The sequence below is a fragment of the Aulonocara stuartgranti genome, assembly GCF_965226115.1.
Source record: "Aulonocara stuartgranti genome assembly, chromosome: 1".
In the NCBI taxonomy this organism is placed as follows: domain Eukaryota; kingdom Metazoa; phylum Chordata; class Actinopteri; order Cichliformes; family Cichlidae; genus Aulonocara; species Aulonocara stuartgranti.
In genome coordinates, this window is record NC_138939.1 from 22,737,790 (window position 1) to 22,757,996 (window position 20,207).

General features: G+C 38.9%; 1 protein-coding gene across 2 annotated transcripts; it reads right to left on the minus strand.

Annotated features, from left to right (window-relative positions):
* Positions 1–159: 159 nt before the first annotated feature.
* On the minus strand, positions 160–20,207 carry slc39a13 (solute carrier family 39 member 13). 2 transcript variants are annotated; one of them, XM_082528630.1, is made up of 10 exons: positions 19,697–20,207; positions 14,607–14,988; positions 12,195–12,302; positions 11,851–11,993; positions 7,827–7,943; positions 4,748–4,837; positions 2,624–2,674; positions 2,354–2,486; positions 2,149–2,248; positions 160–1,083 (listed from the first exon to the last, which is right to left on the minus strand). In XM_082528630.1, exons 1-10 carry the CDS (start codon positions 19,736–19,738, stop codon positions 1,005–1,007), a joined length of 1,245 nt encoding a protein of 414 aa, XP_082384756.1. In that variant the 5' UTR covers positions 19,739–20,207; the 3' UTR covers positions 160–1,004. The 2 variants fall into 2 exon arrangements, with proteins under 2 accessions (XP_082384756.1, XP_082384757.1); XM_082528631.1 differs by having other exon boundaries at positions 14,607–14,972; positions 19,697–20,198.

Below are 20,207 nucleotides of genomic sequence, written 5' to 3' on the forward strand. Positions count from 1 at the left end.
CAAGGTCAGCTGAACACGTCGCACTGTCTCAGCACCCGCGCACAACTCTATCAGTCAAAATATCCCCAAATCCACTGAATCATGTGTCCCAGTGCTTCCTCTTGTCTGCTAAAGCATGGTGCTTAAAGTTAAAAATAAAATGGCTTCTTTAAACAGAGATGCTGGAAATTTACTGGTGATTTTATTCAGTGGTGGAAACTTTATATTAACAACATGACATGAACATCTGCATGGTTAACTTTCTAAAAATGTGTCTTAAGCATTACAAAACTGTTAGTGAAAACTAAATATGAAACCATACCAATCATCTTCTTCCTCGTGAACTAATTTCAACTTTGTCAGAGTCAAGTATACGGCGCCGGCACAGCTTTGTAACGAGCCCCGACTTCTGCTCGACAAAAGGTGCAGCCTGTGTTATGTTAGGGAGATAAAAGCATATCGAGTGTACTTTGGTGAGGAGCCGACTCTAAAGCGTTAAACCGTCCTGATTTCTTGGCACTTATTTCTGAACAAGGCAAAATGACAATGTGGTGCACGTCTGATGAATCCGTTTTCTCGTTTTCAATAAATACGCAGCAGCTACATGAGAAACAGAAGATGGGCAGCAGTAACAACACACAAAACATTTAAACAATGTAGCTCTGAATACACTATAAAGAGGGAGGTCCTTGTACAGGGCCGGTAATACTTGTTCTGACCAGGTACGTCAGGCGTACCCGTGTAAAGATACATGTGCAAAACATCATGATTATCTGTTCAACAAAAGACAACTTGGTAACAGAACTCCAAACGATCCAAGTTTGGCACATTTTGAAGTGTCCACATCATTTGTTCCGTCGACAGTCGTCCATCCGTAAGGTGCCAATGCTCTGTCAGACGTTTTTTTAAGCATCACACAAAAGTTTCTATGAACATATATGACGGGTAAAAGATATGAGGAGAACAGGATGTTGCTCCGCTATTAAGTTTTAGTTTTTGGTAAGGCAAAAAGGGTGTTTCCGCCATTAGCAGTCGAGAATGGCAGAGAGCAGAGCCATGACAGCCACGCCACAGAAAATGAGCAGTACCTGCATCAGGGAGTGTCTGGAAAAGCAAACAAAAAGATAATAAAACTTTAGACATTGAGACTAATTTGAGCACATTAAAGGAAACCATCTGCCCTTTTTGAAACCACAGAGCCAGTTTTCCATTCCTTGCTAAGTTTTATTCTACTAAACGATCGGTCACAAACTACACACTGGCTCTTTCAGCCATCTCCAATGTCTCCCCCTGTGGCCTCGAGCAAAAACTAGATTAATATGGAGCATGGGAATAAAAAAATGGCCATTTGTTTTAAGGGTGTGCAACCAAAGGACTGATAAGCTCATGCCATGGCAAGGAGTCCATTACCCATCATAAGAATGACTACCACTCCTACAATCCTCTATTCTGATTCCTTTGCACAAACACAGGTAGGACTGAAACTGTCCTGCAGAGCTTTAAATAGCTGCTTTGTTACAAAGCTAGCCTAACCCCCCCCCCTCCCATAAAAAGGCTAATATATGCTTTCCTTTTACTTCACACTTATAAAAAAAATAAAGTAATTTGTTATTTCAGTTCTATAATTTCATATACGCATCAAAATCAAGATGTTGCTATAATAAAATGCTACTGCAACTAAAAGCAGTTAGGTGTGTCAAAAGATTTCAATATTTAAACCTATTTGTGATGTTGATAGGCTTCTTTATATTAGGCTGAAGCATGTTTTCCATGCAGATTTATTTTAGGTTAAACAACAAATAAACAAACAAAACCCCACTCTGGCTGTTTTGATAGTAAATGCTGGTGTCCCATGTATTAATCCATCTTGGCTCACATTATTGCCAAAGAACACATAAAGATGTGTATAAATATACATGTGGTGTGAGTCAAAGCCGGATGTTCGGTTTCCGGCAATACCAATCACAGATGAACATCTGTTTGTGAAAACATGCAAATTATTAAAACAGATAAAAACAAACAAACAAACAAACATGTGATTTAAAATAATTCTTCTTGTTTGAAATCCATTCGACATGCTGGTTAGACCCCGAGAATAATGCTGTTGATTTCCTCAGTAGCAGTAAAAGCACTTTAATAAAGGACTTCTTTAATAAACATCCATCATACCTGAAACTGGATTCCTCGAGAAGGTCGGGCACTACATTCACCAGGGCTATATAGAGGAAGCCTCCAGAAGTGAAAGGCAATATCCAGCTACTGGCATTTTCTAGGCACAATATGAAAGTCTTCTTACTGAACATGGCGACTGTAAAATGCACTCCAGTTATTAATAATGTGTTTGCTTGTGTGTTGTGTATTGGCCCCATCCTACCTGTGCCTTTTGGTGACTGAGCGCACAGAGCGAAGAAAGCTCCGAGGACCCCAACCAGTGCTGTAGACAGCTGCATGCGAGCAGCACTCCATCTGTCAAACCCGGCCCTCAGCAGAATGGCAAAGTCCCCCACCTACAGATGATGATGTTACCCACATAAAAAAAATGGGTAAACATTCAGCGTGTTTACAAACACTAGAGCACTTCCATTCTTCCGATACGCCTTAAGCAAAGTAAACTGTACAATTTAGCAGCAACTCTGATCCTCACCTCGTGTGGGATTTCATGGAGCAGGATTGCGAAGGTGGTGAGGAACCCAACCTGCAAGAAATGTATCATTAGTGCTGCTTTGTCCTACACAAAGAGCCTAAAGAAAACCACAACTGAGTCAGGTATGCGTCAATTATTTCTTGTTTTGTTTTTAGCATGAATTAGGGAAGACAAAATCTCAGCAGATCACTATAAGTGAGCTTAAATTTTTTTAGCCACAGTCAAGGAAAAATGAAAATCTCATGAAACAAAAAATGTAGTTCATACATCAGTAAGGTCAAGTGACAGTGAAGGTAACTTAAGCTGGTTTAGGCTTTAAAAAGCTAGAGTAATAGCAGCAATGACCACCTGCTTTTGAAACAAGACCTCATTGATCTGAGGGAAGTTGACAAATTTATAAAGTCCTGATTATTTCATTCTCAAAATAAATATGTTGAAAGCACGATCATAGACCAGTGTGAATGAAAAAAATTGCTAATTTTACACTGTGCTAAATGCACAACGAGTAAACAGAAGACACTGGTGAGATGTCTTGTATGTGCATGTTTGAGACATTGAGTTAACTTCCTCTCTGGCACACGGATCCATAGTTCACGCTGCTTGCCTTATGTCTCTCCAGCTGGACTCCCATCCCACTGCTACAAATATACAATAACTTACTGAAGCGATACAAATTCATGTTACTGCAGTTTGGAGTGCAGATTTTTTCAATAAGACCGTAATGCATCAACTCAAAGGCTGCTCCCACAAGCCGAGGCCGTATATTTCTTCAATTTCAGACACTGTTTCGTCGTTTGGAATAATTATTATTGTATTTTGTATTAAAGTATTTATTATTCAACCTTTTGAAGTGCAAACAACCAACTTTGTATTCACACTTACCCACACTCAGTGGACATTATGTTACTGAGTCTGATGTTTCCTCCTCTGAGGTTCCAATAACAAACCACTGACATGTATTTATAACGCTGTGAAAAAGTATTTGCCCCTTTCTGACTTCTTTTTTTTTGGTGCATTTTTGTCACACTTACACGTTTGACATCAGATAACCTGAGTAAAAACAAAACACTTTTTAGACGATGATTTTATTTATGCAAGTGGGGGAAAAAGCTACGAGGTGGTTGAATTATTTGTGATTAACCACTCAGTTTCACTTGCCATACCTGCAAAGTGAAGCAGGTTAAAAGATCACCAAAAGTAACATATCATACCTCAATCATGTAAGTGTGACAAATTAAGAAATCGTGAAGGGGAAAATATTTCGGTGCATTGTATAGTTTGTATAGTATACATTATACTTGTATAGTGTAAAACATAAGGCCCGAGGGCCAGAATCAGCCCAACAAAGGCTCCAATCTGGCCCACTGGAAGGAGTGAATAGACTATGATGTTTAAGCTTTCCCCCCCTACTTATATTAAAATCACTCAGGAATTAAATGTTTAGTTAAATGTTTTTACACTGACAGAAACGGCACTTTCACTTGTCAGGGCCAGTTCGATGAAAACAGAGTAAAATGTGTGTCTTCAGACAAATATTGCTTCTTGTTCAAGAAACAGAATTTGAGGGGCTGCTACTCGACAGTCAACATTCAAATACAGTATCTGAAAAGCTTCCATTATAATTATAAAAGAGTCCAGCATCAGCTACTGCACTGTATTTACAGTAACCAACTGTCAGTATGTGACTGCAACTTCAGGGAACATCGGCAATTATATTGTAAAACCAGGAGTTCTTTCATGAATATGCATGCAGGAGACTAATTGTGAATAATCACATTCTCACAAAACTACTTTGCTGAATCAGTGTGGTTTTGAATTTGCATATTTTCAGCACAAAACTATCCAGATAAACTAAAACAAGGCGCCGCCACTGTTTTAAAGCACACTTTCGAGACTGTCACAGCTCTGTTGCCATATTGGTTAGCTGGCATAAAGCACACATAGAGCTTGAGTTATTGCTGGACCCAAAATAATAACTGCATCTGAAACCAAGAGCAAAATAAAGAGCAAGCACCTGAGCTTGAAAAAGCAAAGCTGCTAATATTACATGCAGAGTACTTTAGATGTAGGACAAGCTGTTGGCTTTTGTGTGTAAACTACAAAAGAGGTGTCACCTTATCTTACCTTTTTGCTAACCAGGAAGCTCCCAGATACTGCCAGCCCATGGGTGAAGTTGTCAATGCAATTGGCGAGTAGGTTTAGGTATCCACTCATCTGTGACACAGAACACATGACACATATGTCACTGTTAGTCACATTACTGCATATTAGTCAGAACTGAGAAAACAGCAGGAATGGATCACTTCTGTTACAGCACAGCCTCGGCAGAACTCCACGGCAACATTACATCCATGACGTAAAGTGTAGATGTTTACAAAGTTTACTTTGTGGACCACATACAACTAAAAAAAAACTATTCTGGAAAATAAAAATAGTTTCTAGTTGACTAAATGCTCGAGATATCTAGAAAATAATTAGCGCAATTTCAGTGTCTTTAGTGTCTCAGTGTTTTTCCACATTTAGTCAGTCTAATCTCACCATAAACAAACACATGAACAGGCCTTGGGTTATGTCCAGATGTCTCCAAATTTGACTTTGGTGAAATTTTTCCATGATGTGACTTATTCTTGCAACACATTTTTTTTAATGGTGCAATAAAGCAGATTTTTTTTGTTTTTTAAATTTCTTCTCTGGAGCTCTGGCCGACCAAAGTTCAGTCTTATCTAACACATGTTTGACACCCACGCCACTGCGAACGAATAAACTAAACATAATAACACATAAAAAGATTTTGGTGATTAACTCTTGACTTTCTCTGCCAACTTTCTTGTTACCGTCTCCAAAAATAAATTGTTTATTATGCTGTCACTAAACACTCCCTGGTTCAAAAAACTCAGTGCTCCAAGCATGATATGTGGGGAAAGTGAAACAGCTTTGTTTTTCAGTAAGCTCCTGCTTTGTCTTTTCAAGGATCCCAGTATTTATTTGCACATACACAAATTGCATGTAAATGCAAAAGCAATGTGGTCCAATTCCCGGCTTGTATACCGCCACCAAACAAACTTTATACACAAAATGGAAAACAAAATTTTAAAAAAAATTAGTTACAAAAAGTTATGACTTTATACTTTTAGCTCAGTTGTGATCTACCCATTTTCACAAATCAAGGTAGGTTAAATATACACACAAAAACACATAAAGACAGACAGACACCTCCCCAGTGTATTCATCAGACTGGTCATATACTGGTGGAAACCCTTATGTATGGGATCACATTTGATCAGATATTAAATTGGTATCACTAACCTTTAAAATCTTTAATACATACGCTATATGTGTAAACAGCAGCACAATCTGTTTGGTGCAAGTATACAAGCTGCGAATGGCACCCCATTGCTTTTGCATTTACGCACGATTTAAGTATGTGCAAATAAATATTTACATACTTGAAAAAGGTAAAGAAGAAGCTTATTGAAAAGGGAAAGAAAAAAAAGAAAACTGGTCCACTTTCACTACATATCATTCTTGTTGCAGTCAGTTTTTAAACGACAGAATTGGATAGGGCGCACCATGTCCAATACAGGGTTGTGACTGAGGGTGAAGTCATATCCCAGCTGTCACAGGATAGGGCAAGGTACACTCTAGGTACACATAGGTCACCTGTCTATCACAAAGCTAACAAAGAAAGACTGACAACCTTGCACACTCCACCTACAGCCAATTTAGAATCATCACCTGGCTGAATATTAGTAGTTATACCTAAATTATTACAATTAGCAAATTAATAAGAAAACACAGCCCAAGCCATCCTAAGAATTCCTCTATAGACACCTCGTGAGGTGAGGACAACCATGTAATTTAAGACACTTTCACTGCAATTTCAATAGGTGTTACAAGGGGCCATAACACCCCCTTAAAAGGGTTTATTTAGGAGAAAAATACATTTTGTAATAATTATACCTGTTATAATAGTTGCTGCTGGTGCATTACTGAGGACCAGCTTTGAGGCAACTATGAATGCTATAGCCATGAGCAGGGATATGGTCCACTCAGCAAACCCCAGCTGGGAAACCCACCCAAAACTAACTTGTATTAGCTACACTTCATTGCCCCCTTCTTAAATAAGGATCTGAAACCTAAATAACCAAGTCCCATCATACTTCACACACCTCAAAGTAGGGCAGGGCAATATGGCCAAAAATATTTATCACAATATATATTTGAAAATTTGCGATAATGATATAACTGATGTGAGACAAAATACTTCACAACTCCACAACTTTATAAGTGCAAAAAATCCCCATCACTTTATTTTCACTTAAACAAACAGCTGTTTTTAACAGTGCAAATGCAAATTTTTCGCTGACAGCTTAACCAAAAGGCACTTTTGGTTAAACATGCAAGCGGACCGGAAATAACGACGGTCTGCTTGCATGTTCTACAAAAAAAAGAAAAAAAAATTGCTTTGGTTGCCATCTGACAGACAAAAACGAAACCAGTTCCACATCTCTGAAGTGCACGTTTTTAAAAAACAATTCTGGTTAATCTGTTTCATTCAACGATCCGCTTTTGCCCTTCTCATTCTCCTTCGCCGCTATGCTTTTTCCGCCATGTGTGTATGAAAACAAAGGCACTGCGCAGATAAGACTGTGAACTTTCCTTTGTGTCCTCTCTCACCCTTAGAATGACCCTCACTCAGCCTGGCTCTGGCTGAGATCTCAAAAAAGGAGTTCTTCATCCCCACTGTCGCCATGTGTTTTGCTCATAAGGAATCGTTGTACGCTTGAGGTTGTGCATCTTTACAATCCATTGCACGATGAGATAACTATTGTTGTGAACGGGCACTATATGAACATTTTTATATTGAATTAACCCATTATTTATGTTACCAACCAGCTTATGAGACATTTTAAAATGTAGCTTATACCCTAAAAAATAAAATTGTTAGAGAAAAAGGCATTGCAAAGGACCCACAACAGAGTCGTTCTACAGCAGAACTGATTATGCAAGTCTCTCTTCCTGGTTTCACTGAACCAACTACGTTGCTATTTATTACTCAGTTGGAGAAAGTAAATTTTTTTTTCTTTAAATGTATTTCTTACATAAGCAAACCATGTCAAATTCTTACCCCAAGTGATGCCCCCATCTTTCATCATTTTCTGTCTTTTTGTTAACCGGGATATGTTTTGGTTGTCAGCCTTACCTTGATTTTCTCTGATCCTTCCTGCAAACTCTGCTTGGAGGATTTCCATGACTCAGCATGGTGCCTGTTACTGAGTGATACCACTGCTTTTCCACTGAAAACTGAATTAGGCTGTGTCTGTGGAGGAAAAAAACGGAAGGGGGGGAGAAGGCACAAATGAACACATCTTCTCAACAAGAACTTTAAAAAAAAACAAAAAAAAAAACCTCATTTAAAATACAGTTATGGTCAAAACAGTAAGGAAATGGTAATGCCTGAATCCCACAGTGCAGTAAACAGTCATGTTACTGCTGCTCCTGCCGTGTGTCAAACAGTTCACCCACAGGCAGCTTAACAGCTGGTAAAACATTCTCATTATATTTTGACCTTCTTACATTTGCGCTAATAAGCAGTCGTTTGTACTTTTCATTTGTTTTCTCAGAAACAACGAAATCTCCTTTAAATTCGACTGCCGCTCCATCATGTTTACATTTTCATATTATAAACAAAACAGAACGAGAGAGCGAGAACCATTCATCTTAGGCTATAGGGTTTGTTTTCCGAGAACAGCCAGCTTCCTTGTCCCATTATTCAGAAACCACTTACGCTGCCATTTAAACTGATAGTCAAATTAAATGAGAGGGAAATAGGCTGCTGACTGCTGGTCGCCGAAAGGAAATTTTTGCTCCATGTGTACGATTGAAGCATGAGGAAGTAATAAAGCGTGATGAATTTTGGGGGGTTATCAATCTCCTCCAACAGATTGGAGCTAAACTGTCGGTGCCAAATAGTCTGAGTTTTGCCTAATGAGAAATTCAAAATGACCTAAGAAGCCAGAAAGTGATAAAAATCCTATCTTGACATTTTCCATTTGACTCTGAGGCTCTCCACGCGTTTGTTCGTTCTTCTTAAACACTGACCCAATTAGAGTAAAGAAATTTAGTTCAGCTTGTTATACTTTTTGCTTTCTATGGAAAGATTTGCCACACAATATTATCAGAGAAAACACCTATAACCACCTTCTCGTTCTCTCATTTCCCGTCTCTTGCTGCCTGTGTCTATAAGTTGAGTATTATCCTTTGGACACTCAAATGGCTAAAGCAGCTGCTACACCCCAGCGCTATAAATAGACACCAGTGGAGGAGCTGAGCCATGGACTCCAATCTTCTCCCTCAATAGCAATAGAAAGATAAGAAAGGGAATGAGGCTGCCTTTACAAACGTACTGCTATCAGCCAGTGTGTTTGTCACTTTATATTATCTCCATCAACCCCTAAACAATAAACTTAAACAACTAAGAATGCTACAGTATTTAAAGTTAATAGTTCATTTATAGATATTTAAATAATAACTATAAATAGTTGTTTTTTAAACCAGTGCACATAAATGCCACGTCTCATGTAGGTGAGGTTGTTCATGAGTAAACATATATGTTTACCTACAGGGGATGGTAAAGGCAGAATTCAGATGAATACACATATAAGGTGTTGTGAAAATGTGTTTGCCTCCTTCCTGATTTCCTATTTTGTTGTATATTTGTCACACTTAAATGTTTTAGATCATCAAAAAAATGTAAATATTAGACAAAGATAACACAAGTAAACACAAAGTGCAGTTTCTAAATAATGTTGTTTACTATAAAAGGGGAAAAAAATCCAAAGCTACCTTTTCCCCCCACAAAGACAGAGCAGACACTCACTTTGCTTTCATGCACATATGCCCAAATTTATCACCCCAGATACATCGGTATCTGTATTGTCTGATTTCTGCAAATGATTTCTGATTTCTGATGAGATGACTCAGGAGGGGTGGGTTATTTTTATCCTCCCATGAGGCTCTGTGGAATCACCAACGGCCAACAGTGTTGTGGAAAAAGTATTTGCCCCTTCCTCATTTCTTGTTTTTGCACATTTGTCATGCTTACATATTTAAGATCATTACATTACAATAATGCGGTTTTAAAATTACTATTTCATTTATTAGGGGAAAAAGCTATCCAAACCTGATCTCCCTTGTTAAATTATTAATTCTGACTAACCACATTTTGTGGAAAATTGATTTCAACTCCACTAGGCCCCACCCAGCCCAGATTAATGCCAGAACTGTTGAATCACTTGTATAGATGCTGTGTGACAAAATAGCTCAGAAAGCAGCTTAGAAAGAAAATCATTGACATCTTTCAGTCTGGAAAGGGTTACAAAGCCACAATAACTAGAGAACTGCAGTTAAGATCAGAGGTCATGACTGAACAATAAGAAAGAGACTGAGCAAAAATGGCATCCACAGGAAAGTTCTAAGCCAAAAAAAACCCTGCTGGGCAAAAAGAACACAAAGGCTCGTGTCACATTTGAAGCTGGAATAACTTTGGAATAACCTGGATGACTTGTCATAAATGCTGGAACCATGAATTCTGCTCTCCACCTGAACATCCTGAAGGAGACTCTCCGAACATCAGTTCATCCCCTGAAGCTCAAGCACTTGGGTTATGCTGCAGTACAATGATCTGAAACACACTAGCAAGTTTACCTCTGTATAGTTAAAAAAAAGTGACCTAGTCAAAATCTTGGACTTAAATCCAATTGAGATGCTTTGGTGTGACCTTAAAAATGCCGTTCATGGTCGAATACCCTCCAGTGTGGCTGAAATAAAACAATTCTGTAGAGTGAGCTACAATTCCTCATTGCTATTTACCACAAACACTTGATTGCAGTTCTTGTTGCCAAGGGTGGCACAACCAGTTATCAGGAGCACATACTTTTTCACAGCACTGTTTGGCATTGCAGCCAGACACCAGAGGAACGTATCATTATAGTAGTGCTATCCAACCTCTGAAAAAATGTGCGGCCCAGACGTGCAAATAAAGAAGTGCACGGATGAAAAAGGGACGCACACACAACGGGAGTTTATTTCTCACGTCCAGCGTGAAGAAATGTTTGCACACTGATATAAGCGGAGGGATTTACCCAACCATAATAATAAATGCTAATTAGTGAACATAAGTAGCTGGATATCAGATAAAGAGCTACAACGTTGAGTCACGATATTTTTCGGCTCTTTAATTAGGGGTCCAGATACACAAGTGTATGTGCAAGTACAACCTTATGCTCTAATTTTAAAATCAGTCCAAAAGTCAGTTTTATCCTCCTGTTGTCTCTCATTTGATGATAGGTATGAGGGATCAGTGTAGCTGCACCACATACACACCAATTTCAAAGTGCGCAGAAGTCCAGACCCAGTCACATCTGCTGGGAGCGTCACTTACATGTAAAAGTGCAGCACGAAAGCATAGCTTGGCAGATTAAATTGATCATGAATCTCAGAATAATCACAATATTAATATGAAGCATCAATTTGGAAATGAGATAAAAATTGACCTGACTGTCAAGCTACCCCAAATCACTTTGATCATCATAACCCTATTACTCAGCTGTACGACACGTAGCTGTCCTCCCCTCTGTGCTGATAGTAGTGCGGACATGAGCAGTGTTTGTGTAATTTGTTAGCCTGTTAAATACAACGCTGGAAAACTGGCAACAATGACCCTGTCCAATATACAAATCCTTACAAATGAGCAAATTAAAGAGAAGACATTAAAATCCATCTCTGACAGCACAGTGATGCTGTTAGCATCATTAGCTTTCTGTGTGGACTTTGCTTGCTCTTTCTGTGCCTATTGGGGTTCTTCCCAGATCCTCCAGGGTGAACTGATGCTTCTAAATTGGCTATAGATGTGAATTTGAATTCTGTCCAGTATCTGTCCCCGATTTGGTCAAATAGCTCACAAAATGGATAGATGGCTATTTCTCTCTCACTGAACAAGAATGCCGATGTGCATATTTCCCAAAATCTCAAGCTGTTGGTGAAAGCGTCATGTGATGTTTCAGTCATAGAAAAAAACTGGCAGAATTATGCTGACTGAACACAAATGCATTCTGCACCAAGCATACCAATGAAAAGATAAATATGTGAAGGCTTGTATTGACATGTGTGTGCGCAGCACTGAGCATATTCTTCTGAAAACGCAGCATTTCAGCAGAAATACTTACAGTCGAGTTAAAATTCAGGTCAGAAACTGAAGTGGAGTTCTTGGGGCTGTCTTGGTCTGGGAACATTTTCTCCAGGAGCAGGAAGGCCAGCAGACCGATGATTACCCACAAGCCTTGTGTCATGTAGTGGTTTTGTTTACCAGCTGGAAGGGTAGCAAACAGACTGCAAATAAGGCTGAGAGAGCAAATACACTTCATAAGATGCTTCAGGAGAAGCAGACTGTTAACAGTGAAAGCAAGCTGGTGTCTAAATATTATAATGATAGTAAACATTATTAGCAATTATAGAAGAATAGGTCAAATTGAATAGAGGTGGTGAAGGCACTGGTGGAAAGGAGACCCACCTGAAGAGCCAGAGAGCTCCCAAGCCTCGGGAAGTAGGTGGAGGAATACATCACCCAGGAGACCACCAATAGCAAAGCTCAAGAGCTGTTTCAGCTTATGGCATCCAGCTGACAAAACACACACACAAAATATCAAGGTAACAATTATTTTGCAGAGTAAAAGTTATAAATAATTTTATACAATTTTCATGTTTTTGGTTTACAATTACAAGCACAAACTGATTCCACTTTCCACTCATCAACTAATCATTTTGTCACAAGAGACATTAATACACAAGAGAATCTCTGGCTCACCTTACTAATATTAACCATGCTTACTCACGCGCCCTGTTTTTATTCCTGAGGAGTTTCCTTGGTAATGACTAATGTCTCACAGCCTAAAATACACATTTGGCCTGCCACGTTCTTTAGGGTGGGGCACCTGAAAGAGGCCTCAGACTGACCTACAATAACATGTCTAGTTACTGAAGCTCAACAGTAAAAACCTCTCTCACTCTTCAACCATATGTTAACTGGTTAAAATTACAGGCAGGTATTGTAAGGGTACATTACTGCCTGCCAGGGATGGGTACTAATGCCTGGTACTAAACAGGCAATGGGGTGAAATGTTAAATAATGAATAAGCTCTGACGTAATTGGTTCTGCTCTCAGGACTGGGGGAGGATGTAATGCATTTTCACCATTTCCAATCTAGAAACTTCTCTTGTAGACTGCGTGCGAGGCCCACTGGCACAATGCTGCACATGTATCGAGACCCTTCGTTTAATAACAACCACAAACGAGAATGCAACATACAAAAATGTGTCTAGAATTCAACACCACTCACTGCCACAAGCGCTGCAAGTCTTTTCTTGTCAGGGCAGAAATGACTAATATCTTGAAATATCTAGCGGACATCACTTACTGATAATGTCGTTTTCCACTGCCATGTCCAAAACAAGGAAAATACTGCATGTGACTGCACAACTCAGTATTTCTCATTGAAAATCCACTGCACAAGTAGTGCCAGATCTATTAGTCTCAGATGTACAAAATTTTGGTTCCAATTAGAAAATGTCGGTACGTGAATAAGTTACGACTAAGGTGCTAAACATCACAGTGCCTCAGTGCAGCCTCACAGAGCTGTTGGTCCGGCTTCCATTTTCCCGCCTATCGGGCATTTCTCCTTTCATTTTTATTTGGTGTGGACCTGGGTGACCTTTAGACTGACAGTTTGAGAGTCTTTCTGTTCAGTATGGTATTTTAATGCCTCGTGGCAGGGGGGTGGAATCATTATCATGAGGTCACCACAGGAGACGATCTGTTTACCAGGAAGCAGCAGTTTTCCAAAAGGTTTGAGTACCCTTCACATTAAACCATGAGGAATGTGCAGCTGGGTTTAGGAGAGGCTGACCAGAACTACTTGTTGATCATACCGGGATTTATTATTCAACAGCTGGAAATCTGGAGATTTTAGCTATATCGTTGTAAGAAGCTTTGAGAATCAGCGATGCCAGGTCAGACTTCTGTAACTGTAACATACTTCCTTGATTCACTACAAGCATTTGAAGTCTGAACTCTTGTCCTTTAAAACACTGCCATCTCGGTTTATGTTGACTATTGACTATACTATTGTCAAATGTATTTTTGAGCAAGTAAAAAGGATTATAAATCTAAAAGTTTTGGCCAATTGGTGACAACTAGGGACAAATAACCCTCTAGGGAATGCCCAGACTGGTCGGCGAACTTTTATGAGAATACACATATTTTTGGTTGGCAGATGGTCACCAAGCAGTCTCTACACCCATGTGACTGAGGTCTTCCATATTTACATCACCAAGTAACAATGCAATGCCATAAAGCCCCGCAGAGCAATTATTTAGTGTGCCCTCAAAGAAAGAATGATAAAACGAAATGTTCTCTTGTTGGCTGCAAGACCAAACACAAGACTGCTCATGCATTCCTCGACATCAGAGCAACTGAAGACTCAGTGGGCGACCTTTACTGTAATAGCTATGTTAGCTCAAGAGAAATCTTTTTATGTTTAAGGTTAACAACATCCAGCGTGACAAGGGTTACCATCTGTTGTCTTCATTCTGTGTGCATGTTGATTATATTTAATACAATTACAGTCCCGCCAACTGTGTTATTGTTTACATGTGTGTTTTGTTTGTTTTCACTGTCAGATGCATGAACATGAAACAGTGACACAAACGCAGCCCATTAAAACAGGTGCACCCTAGCTTTTGTTATGCCAAATGACCCTCACAGCATTGTCTATTGTTTCACCTACACAAATATGTGTGATCGGCTTCTCTTGCATAGCGTCACATATGGTAAATGTCTATGCAGGTTTATCATTGCAGTTATAAAATACATGTTATAATATAAATAATGCACAGGCATACTGATGTTGCACATCGTCTCTCTCACCTTCTGTTTTGAGGGCTGCTCCAGCTTCAATGGGAATGACAAGAAGGGGGAAAATCCCACTGAGGCCTACAGCAACAGAGCCCACGAGAGACAGGAGCCAAATATGAGCACGCTCACTGGCTAAGAAGTCTGCTACTGCCTGGAGGCCTGGGAGGTCATCTGTCAGGCTGGGGCCTGGTCCTGCAGCTGTGGCCGTCGCATGAGCCATAACTGTTTGTGTCATCTTCTGGTTGCTCGATGCCCCCCTGGAGGTCAGCATCAGCAGGGCAACCGGGATAAACAGAGCCGCTACAGCCCAGCTGGGCCTCCAGTAACATCCACCTTTCATCCGTTCCAAGGTCCGAAAAATACTTGCAACCAGTAATTCTGTAAAGGAAGGAAACTATAACAAAAACAGGTCTTCTCTGTAGCTTATAAATGTACTTTTAAAAAAACAACAACAAAAAAAACATATAATTAAACTGAAAACTTCTAAAACCTTTCAAAACGGTTCATCTTTGCAGCTGAGTAGATGGAATTGGTGTTTCTGCTGCAGTTTTTTTTAATTTTTATAATAAAATAAAATGAAAAATGAACAGAAAGATTGAAACACAATCTACAAACATCCTTCTGAAGAACAGCGATTATTTCCATGGAACAATTTCTTAAAAGTTATAAATCACACACAGTACTGTGAAAAAAATCTTGAGTCACCCCTCATTTCTTTTTATTTCGCTCAAAGGAAGCCAGGCTCTCTCAAGCTATTTCAAAATGTGTCCACTCATTTTTTCAGCCCAGTTCTTGACCCTTAACATTTTCATAGGACTTTTTTTTTGGAGCCAATTAACACTGACCTATGAAGCATAAAAAGAGATTAACAAGTGTTCTGTTTACACATATCGGACAACTTTTAACCAGAAGTAATTTCAAATTATGTCTTTAGTCAGTTCCAAAAAAACAAAATTTTATTCCAGTTTCTTTAAGAGAATCTAAAAACAACAAAGATTTCACAGTTTGCCAAGCATAAAAAGTTTGTTTGGTTTTTTTTGCACTAGGAAGGTGATTCCCACAGACCTAATACCGTAAAACTTCACATATCTCAGTATGGTATGAAGAGAATCCTTAACAATTTGAGAAAACTGGACAAGTGGAGGACAAAAGAAGAAGTGGGAGGCCTAAAAACTGTCTATAACGGATGGAACAGTATCTAAAAATCATGTCCTCAAAAAGAAAGAAAGAAAGAAAGAAAGAAAGAAAGAAATTATTCCCAAAGAGTAATGTCTTTAAGACATATATAAAAAAAAAGAAAGAAAAAAAAAACACACACACCAAAGACCTGACACAGGACCTAAGATGATCCCGGTACTGTTCACTGAAGGCTCACCAGAAATGACCTCAGTGTAAAGGAAACGGAAAAGCTGAAGTATGTAATTACACATTAACTGGCTGGACAAGTAGTGACAGTAAAATATAGCGATGAATCCAGATATTTAAGTTTTGGTTCAAATCCTCATCAGAACAGAGTGTGACACTAAACAGAGAGTGTCTATATCCAGCTGTAAAACACTGTCATGGTTTGGAACTGCGTTTCAGTGGTGTTGGGAGTCAAAATTGATGGGATTATGAACGCAGAGAAGTACCATCTGATTTTGATCCATCACGCAATGTAGGGCTGCTCGATTATGGCAAAAATGATAATCACGATTATTTTCACTGAAATTGAGATCTCGATTATTTGACGATATTTATTTAACCCTTTAAGACCTACCATAGAACCAAGTCCACCAGAGCTTATATTATTTTTTTACATGCTGTAGTGCCATTTGTGGGAGCATTTCAAGTTGCTATACAACTATTATAGCCCATATTTTAATAATATGTATGCATTAAGTCCATAGTAACTACATTAATTGCAAAAAAGTGCAATAAACTACAAAAAAAATTGAAAATCATTTTTGTTTTTTTTACATATATTTCTACTTGGAGAAATTTAAGAGGCTTATCCCTCAAAACTTTAAATACAAAAAAGTTGCAAAAAATAGTTTACAACAACAGGAAATTTATTTTGAGTGTCTTCATAGTTTTATTTTGGAGATACACCAATTTTTATATACTGCAGGAAAAACAAAAAAACAATCCTATGATGCAAATTTGCAAAGAAAACAGCAGGTGCATCAAAATAAACTATTTCCAGCAGTGCAATTTGAGTTCTAAGCATCCCAGAAACTATTCAGAAAAGTCACACATGACCAGTAGAGGTTTTTAAGGCCTACAAGTAAAAAACTACAATTTCCGCGAAAATGACGTCACTTCCGGTTTCGGCCAGGAAATGGCGGACATGCGACAGTTATATTATACTGAATATTATACTGCAAATTTGCAAAAAAGCAGCATATGCATCAAAATAAACTATTTCCAGCAGTGCAATATGAGTCCTAAGCATCCCAGAAACGACACAGAAAGTCATAAAGTCAAAGATAACTTTTAAAAAGACGAGTATAGGCCCTGAGGCCCTGATAGTAAAAAAGACTACATTTTATGTATGTATGTATGGCAAACTACATACACAAAAGACTACAAATGCAAAAGTTCGCGCTGACGTCTATTCCAACGTAGGAAGTGTTATGAACAGCTGATCGGATCGGTAAAGCGTGTTTCTGGAATATTATGTTTTTGTTCCTGCAAGCGCTTTTTATGCAGTTTTTGCAAAGCTTTATGTGGAAGGAAACCGTGACCGAGGACAAGCTGATGACATCAGATGTAAGTACAACTCCTCCGGTTTCATATGCAAAACAAATTATTGCGCTAGCTTACGCGGTTCAGGTTCTACAGGGATTTAAAAATAGTTACACAAAACGGAGCGTGCTGCTCTGACCGGCTTTAAAGGGTTAACAATGACTTTAAAAAATAATATAAAATAGTGTGCAACACCACTGAAGTTTTTTTTTTTTAAACTCTTTTCAACCAACGGCAGTCACTCTCCAAATAACTTCTGCTTAGTTTTCCGAGCTTCCTTCGGGTCCTCTTAATCAGCGGTCTCCAACCTTTTTTGCGCCACGGACGGTTTATGCCCGACAATATTTTCACGGACCGGCCTTTAAGGGGTCGCGGATAAATGAGGGAGGGGCTAATAATCGGCTCAGTCATTTTTAATGATCGTTGAAAGCCCAGATCGTAATCGTGATTAAAATTCGATTAATTGAGCAGCCCTAACGCAATGCCACCTGGAAAGTGTCTGTTTTGCAACACCTTCCAAACACACTGCCAATGAAGTAACAGCATACCTGGATAGAAAAAAAGCACACAAACACAAACAGAACAAATAGCAGCAACATTCAAAGAAGAGCTTTGAATGTCTTTCAGGAAGCCTGGAGAACTATTCCTATATTTCCATTTGTGTTAGTATTTAAGTGGAAAAATATTTAGAAATGAAAGGTGACTTTAGACATTTGCCCAGCACTGTAAACCAGGACCAGTATACACTATATACTGTGTATGTAAGTACTGGGGGATGACACAGTTTTATTACTGGCGCTGTACGCCACCACAAGAGATCTGAAATTAGACATGTCAAGACGAAACTCAAGTGCAGGTTTTCAGAGTTAAATCCACGGTTTCATGAAAACTATCATACTAACTATAGATATTAAGATATTACTGCCATTTTTTATTGCCTCAAAAAAAAAAAAACTTAAATAAAATCATTCTAAATAATACAAGCTGCTTTTACCTCTTGTTGTTGGTTTACTAGAACTGGGAGCACTGATCCAAATATCAATAGTATCAATAGCAATGGTGGTTAACACCTCAAACATGCACTATGAAAAATGTCTGAAACTTTTTGTGTTGACTGCCACGTCCATTGTATTTATAACCTATTGAACTTTTAAACACAAGAAGCTGACCTGCTTTAGAGCATTTACAAAAAAACTCCACTTTTAATATGCATGAAAAGATGAAAGGTGTGTTTTGTTACCAAATTATTGTGAAAAGTGAGAAAAAAAATCAAGTGCTTCAATTTGCTATGATGATACTTAACTCATAAGTCATAACACACTGAGGTCCACTCCATAAGCTGCCTTGTAGGCTAAAAATATCAGTATTGATATTGATATTTCCAATACCTGCACTGTATTTACTTGATATTTGATTGATACCAAAATTTGCAATCTGGCCGAGCACTACTATTTACAGCATTTACAGCCTGTATCTGTCCACAGCTTTTGTCCACTAACAAAAACGAGACTATAAATTATAGAGCTGTAATTCATAAACCCTTCCTATAATTTGTATATACAAGAATACCCTCAAACATAAGCCAAGAGTATCCCTGTATTTATTAGGATAAACTGTAACTTAAATATGGTGTTAGGTAACAGTAGCACTACACATACTGGTCCCATTAAAACATCTGTGGATTTGATTTTTACTCAACTTCCATCAATAAATAGAAACTTTTTAAACTCTCGGTAAACACTGGAGGCATTAAAAAGACTTTGGCATACATGTGACAAAAGTTCAGCTATGCTGGAGGAAGAAAGTTCCAGAAATAGCAGACAGACTTCCTCCTGGCAGGAGCCTATTGATATTTTTGTACAAGCCTTTTTTTTAACAGTGACTGCGAAAAGTTTAAGTGCCTTTAATTTATTATCGATTAATCACATTTTTGCAAGGGGGAAATGTATAACACGTTTACGTTGCTGTTAAACATCCAGTTTGACACTTCCCTGCTTGGGATTTCCCTGGAATTGCAGATTTAAGCAGCACGGAACATACGCAGTTGCGCTGTGATATTAACCGCAGAGAAGATGCAAGGACGGTGGTGAAAAAAGTCGCAAGCAGTGCGGCAACTTAAAAAAAAGCGGTTAACTCAAAGTTGTGTCAGCCAAGTTTACACTTGGGGTCTGGTTAGCAGGCTAACGTTAGCCCGTAAACGTGCAGACGGGCACAGCTACAGAGATTAGCCTCGCTGACACGCAGCCACTTCACATTAAAGCTAACCCTGCTATAGCTAGCACCAATTTCACAAACTTACAGATGGCGTCAGTGGTCAGGAAACCAAAACAAATAGCAGTCAGCATGTGGCTTTTTTTTTTATTTATCTCTAATACCTTGTGATTTCGGCAATCTTTGCACCAGTGTGTCCCTGCCATCCAGGCCGGCTTGATAAAATGCAGGCTGAGTTCCTCCAGACTCCAGCTGCTGCTGCTCCTGCAGACAGGGATCCGTTAGCTGCAGCGCACCAGAGACTGCGGGTCACCGCGGCTTCCCCAGTCTCCGAACCATACGCTGCTCCAGACAGCCACGTATCAGGATCATGGAGGGGAAACATAAACAACAGAGGAGAGGCACAGCATGGATCCCGCCCCACCAAAACGCTCCAGGAAGTAACTTTATTGCCCCCCTCCCTTCTTTCACTCGGGACCCTTAAGCTCTCTAAATCAAGGCCAAATATCAGCATACTTTTCTTGCTCGGGTAATTTTTATTTTTACTTCAGTGAAATGGCGGGATGTAACTAGATACCACTAGCACAAAAAAATCAAATCCTAACCCAAAAGAATTGTATAATTGGTAAGAGTGTTTGAAACAGATTTCAGAATCGACTGATCCGATTAGTCGAA

Excerpts from the sequence above, each read along its gene's own strand:
- slc39a13 (XM_082528630.1), bottom strand. The coding sequence starts at position 19,738 with ATGGCAGGGACACACTGGTGCAAAGATTGCCGAAATCACAAG. Across the intron at positions 12,303-14,606 it reads AGCAGCCCTCAAAACAGAAG|CTGGATGCCATAAGCTGAAA; the intron begins GTGAGAGAGACG and ends GTGTTTTGTCAG. Across the intron at positions 4,838-7,826 it reads AAGGATCAGAGAAAATCAAG|ATGAGTGGATACCTAAACCT; the intron begins GTAAGGCTGACA and ends TCTGTGTCACAG.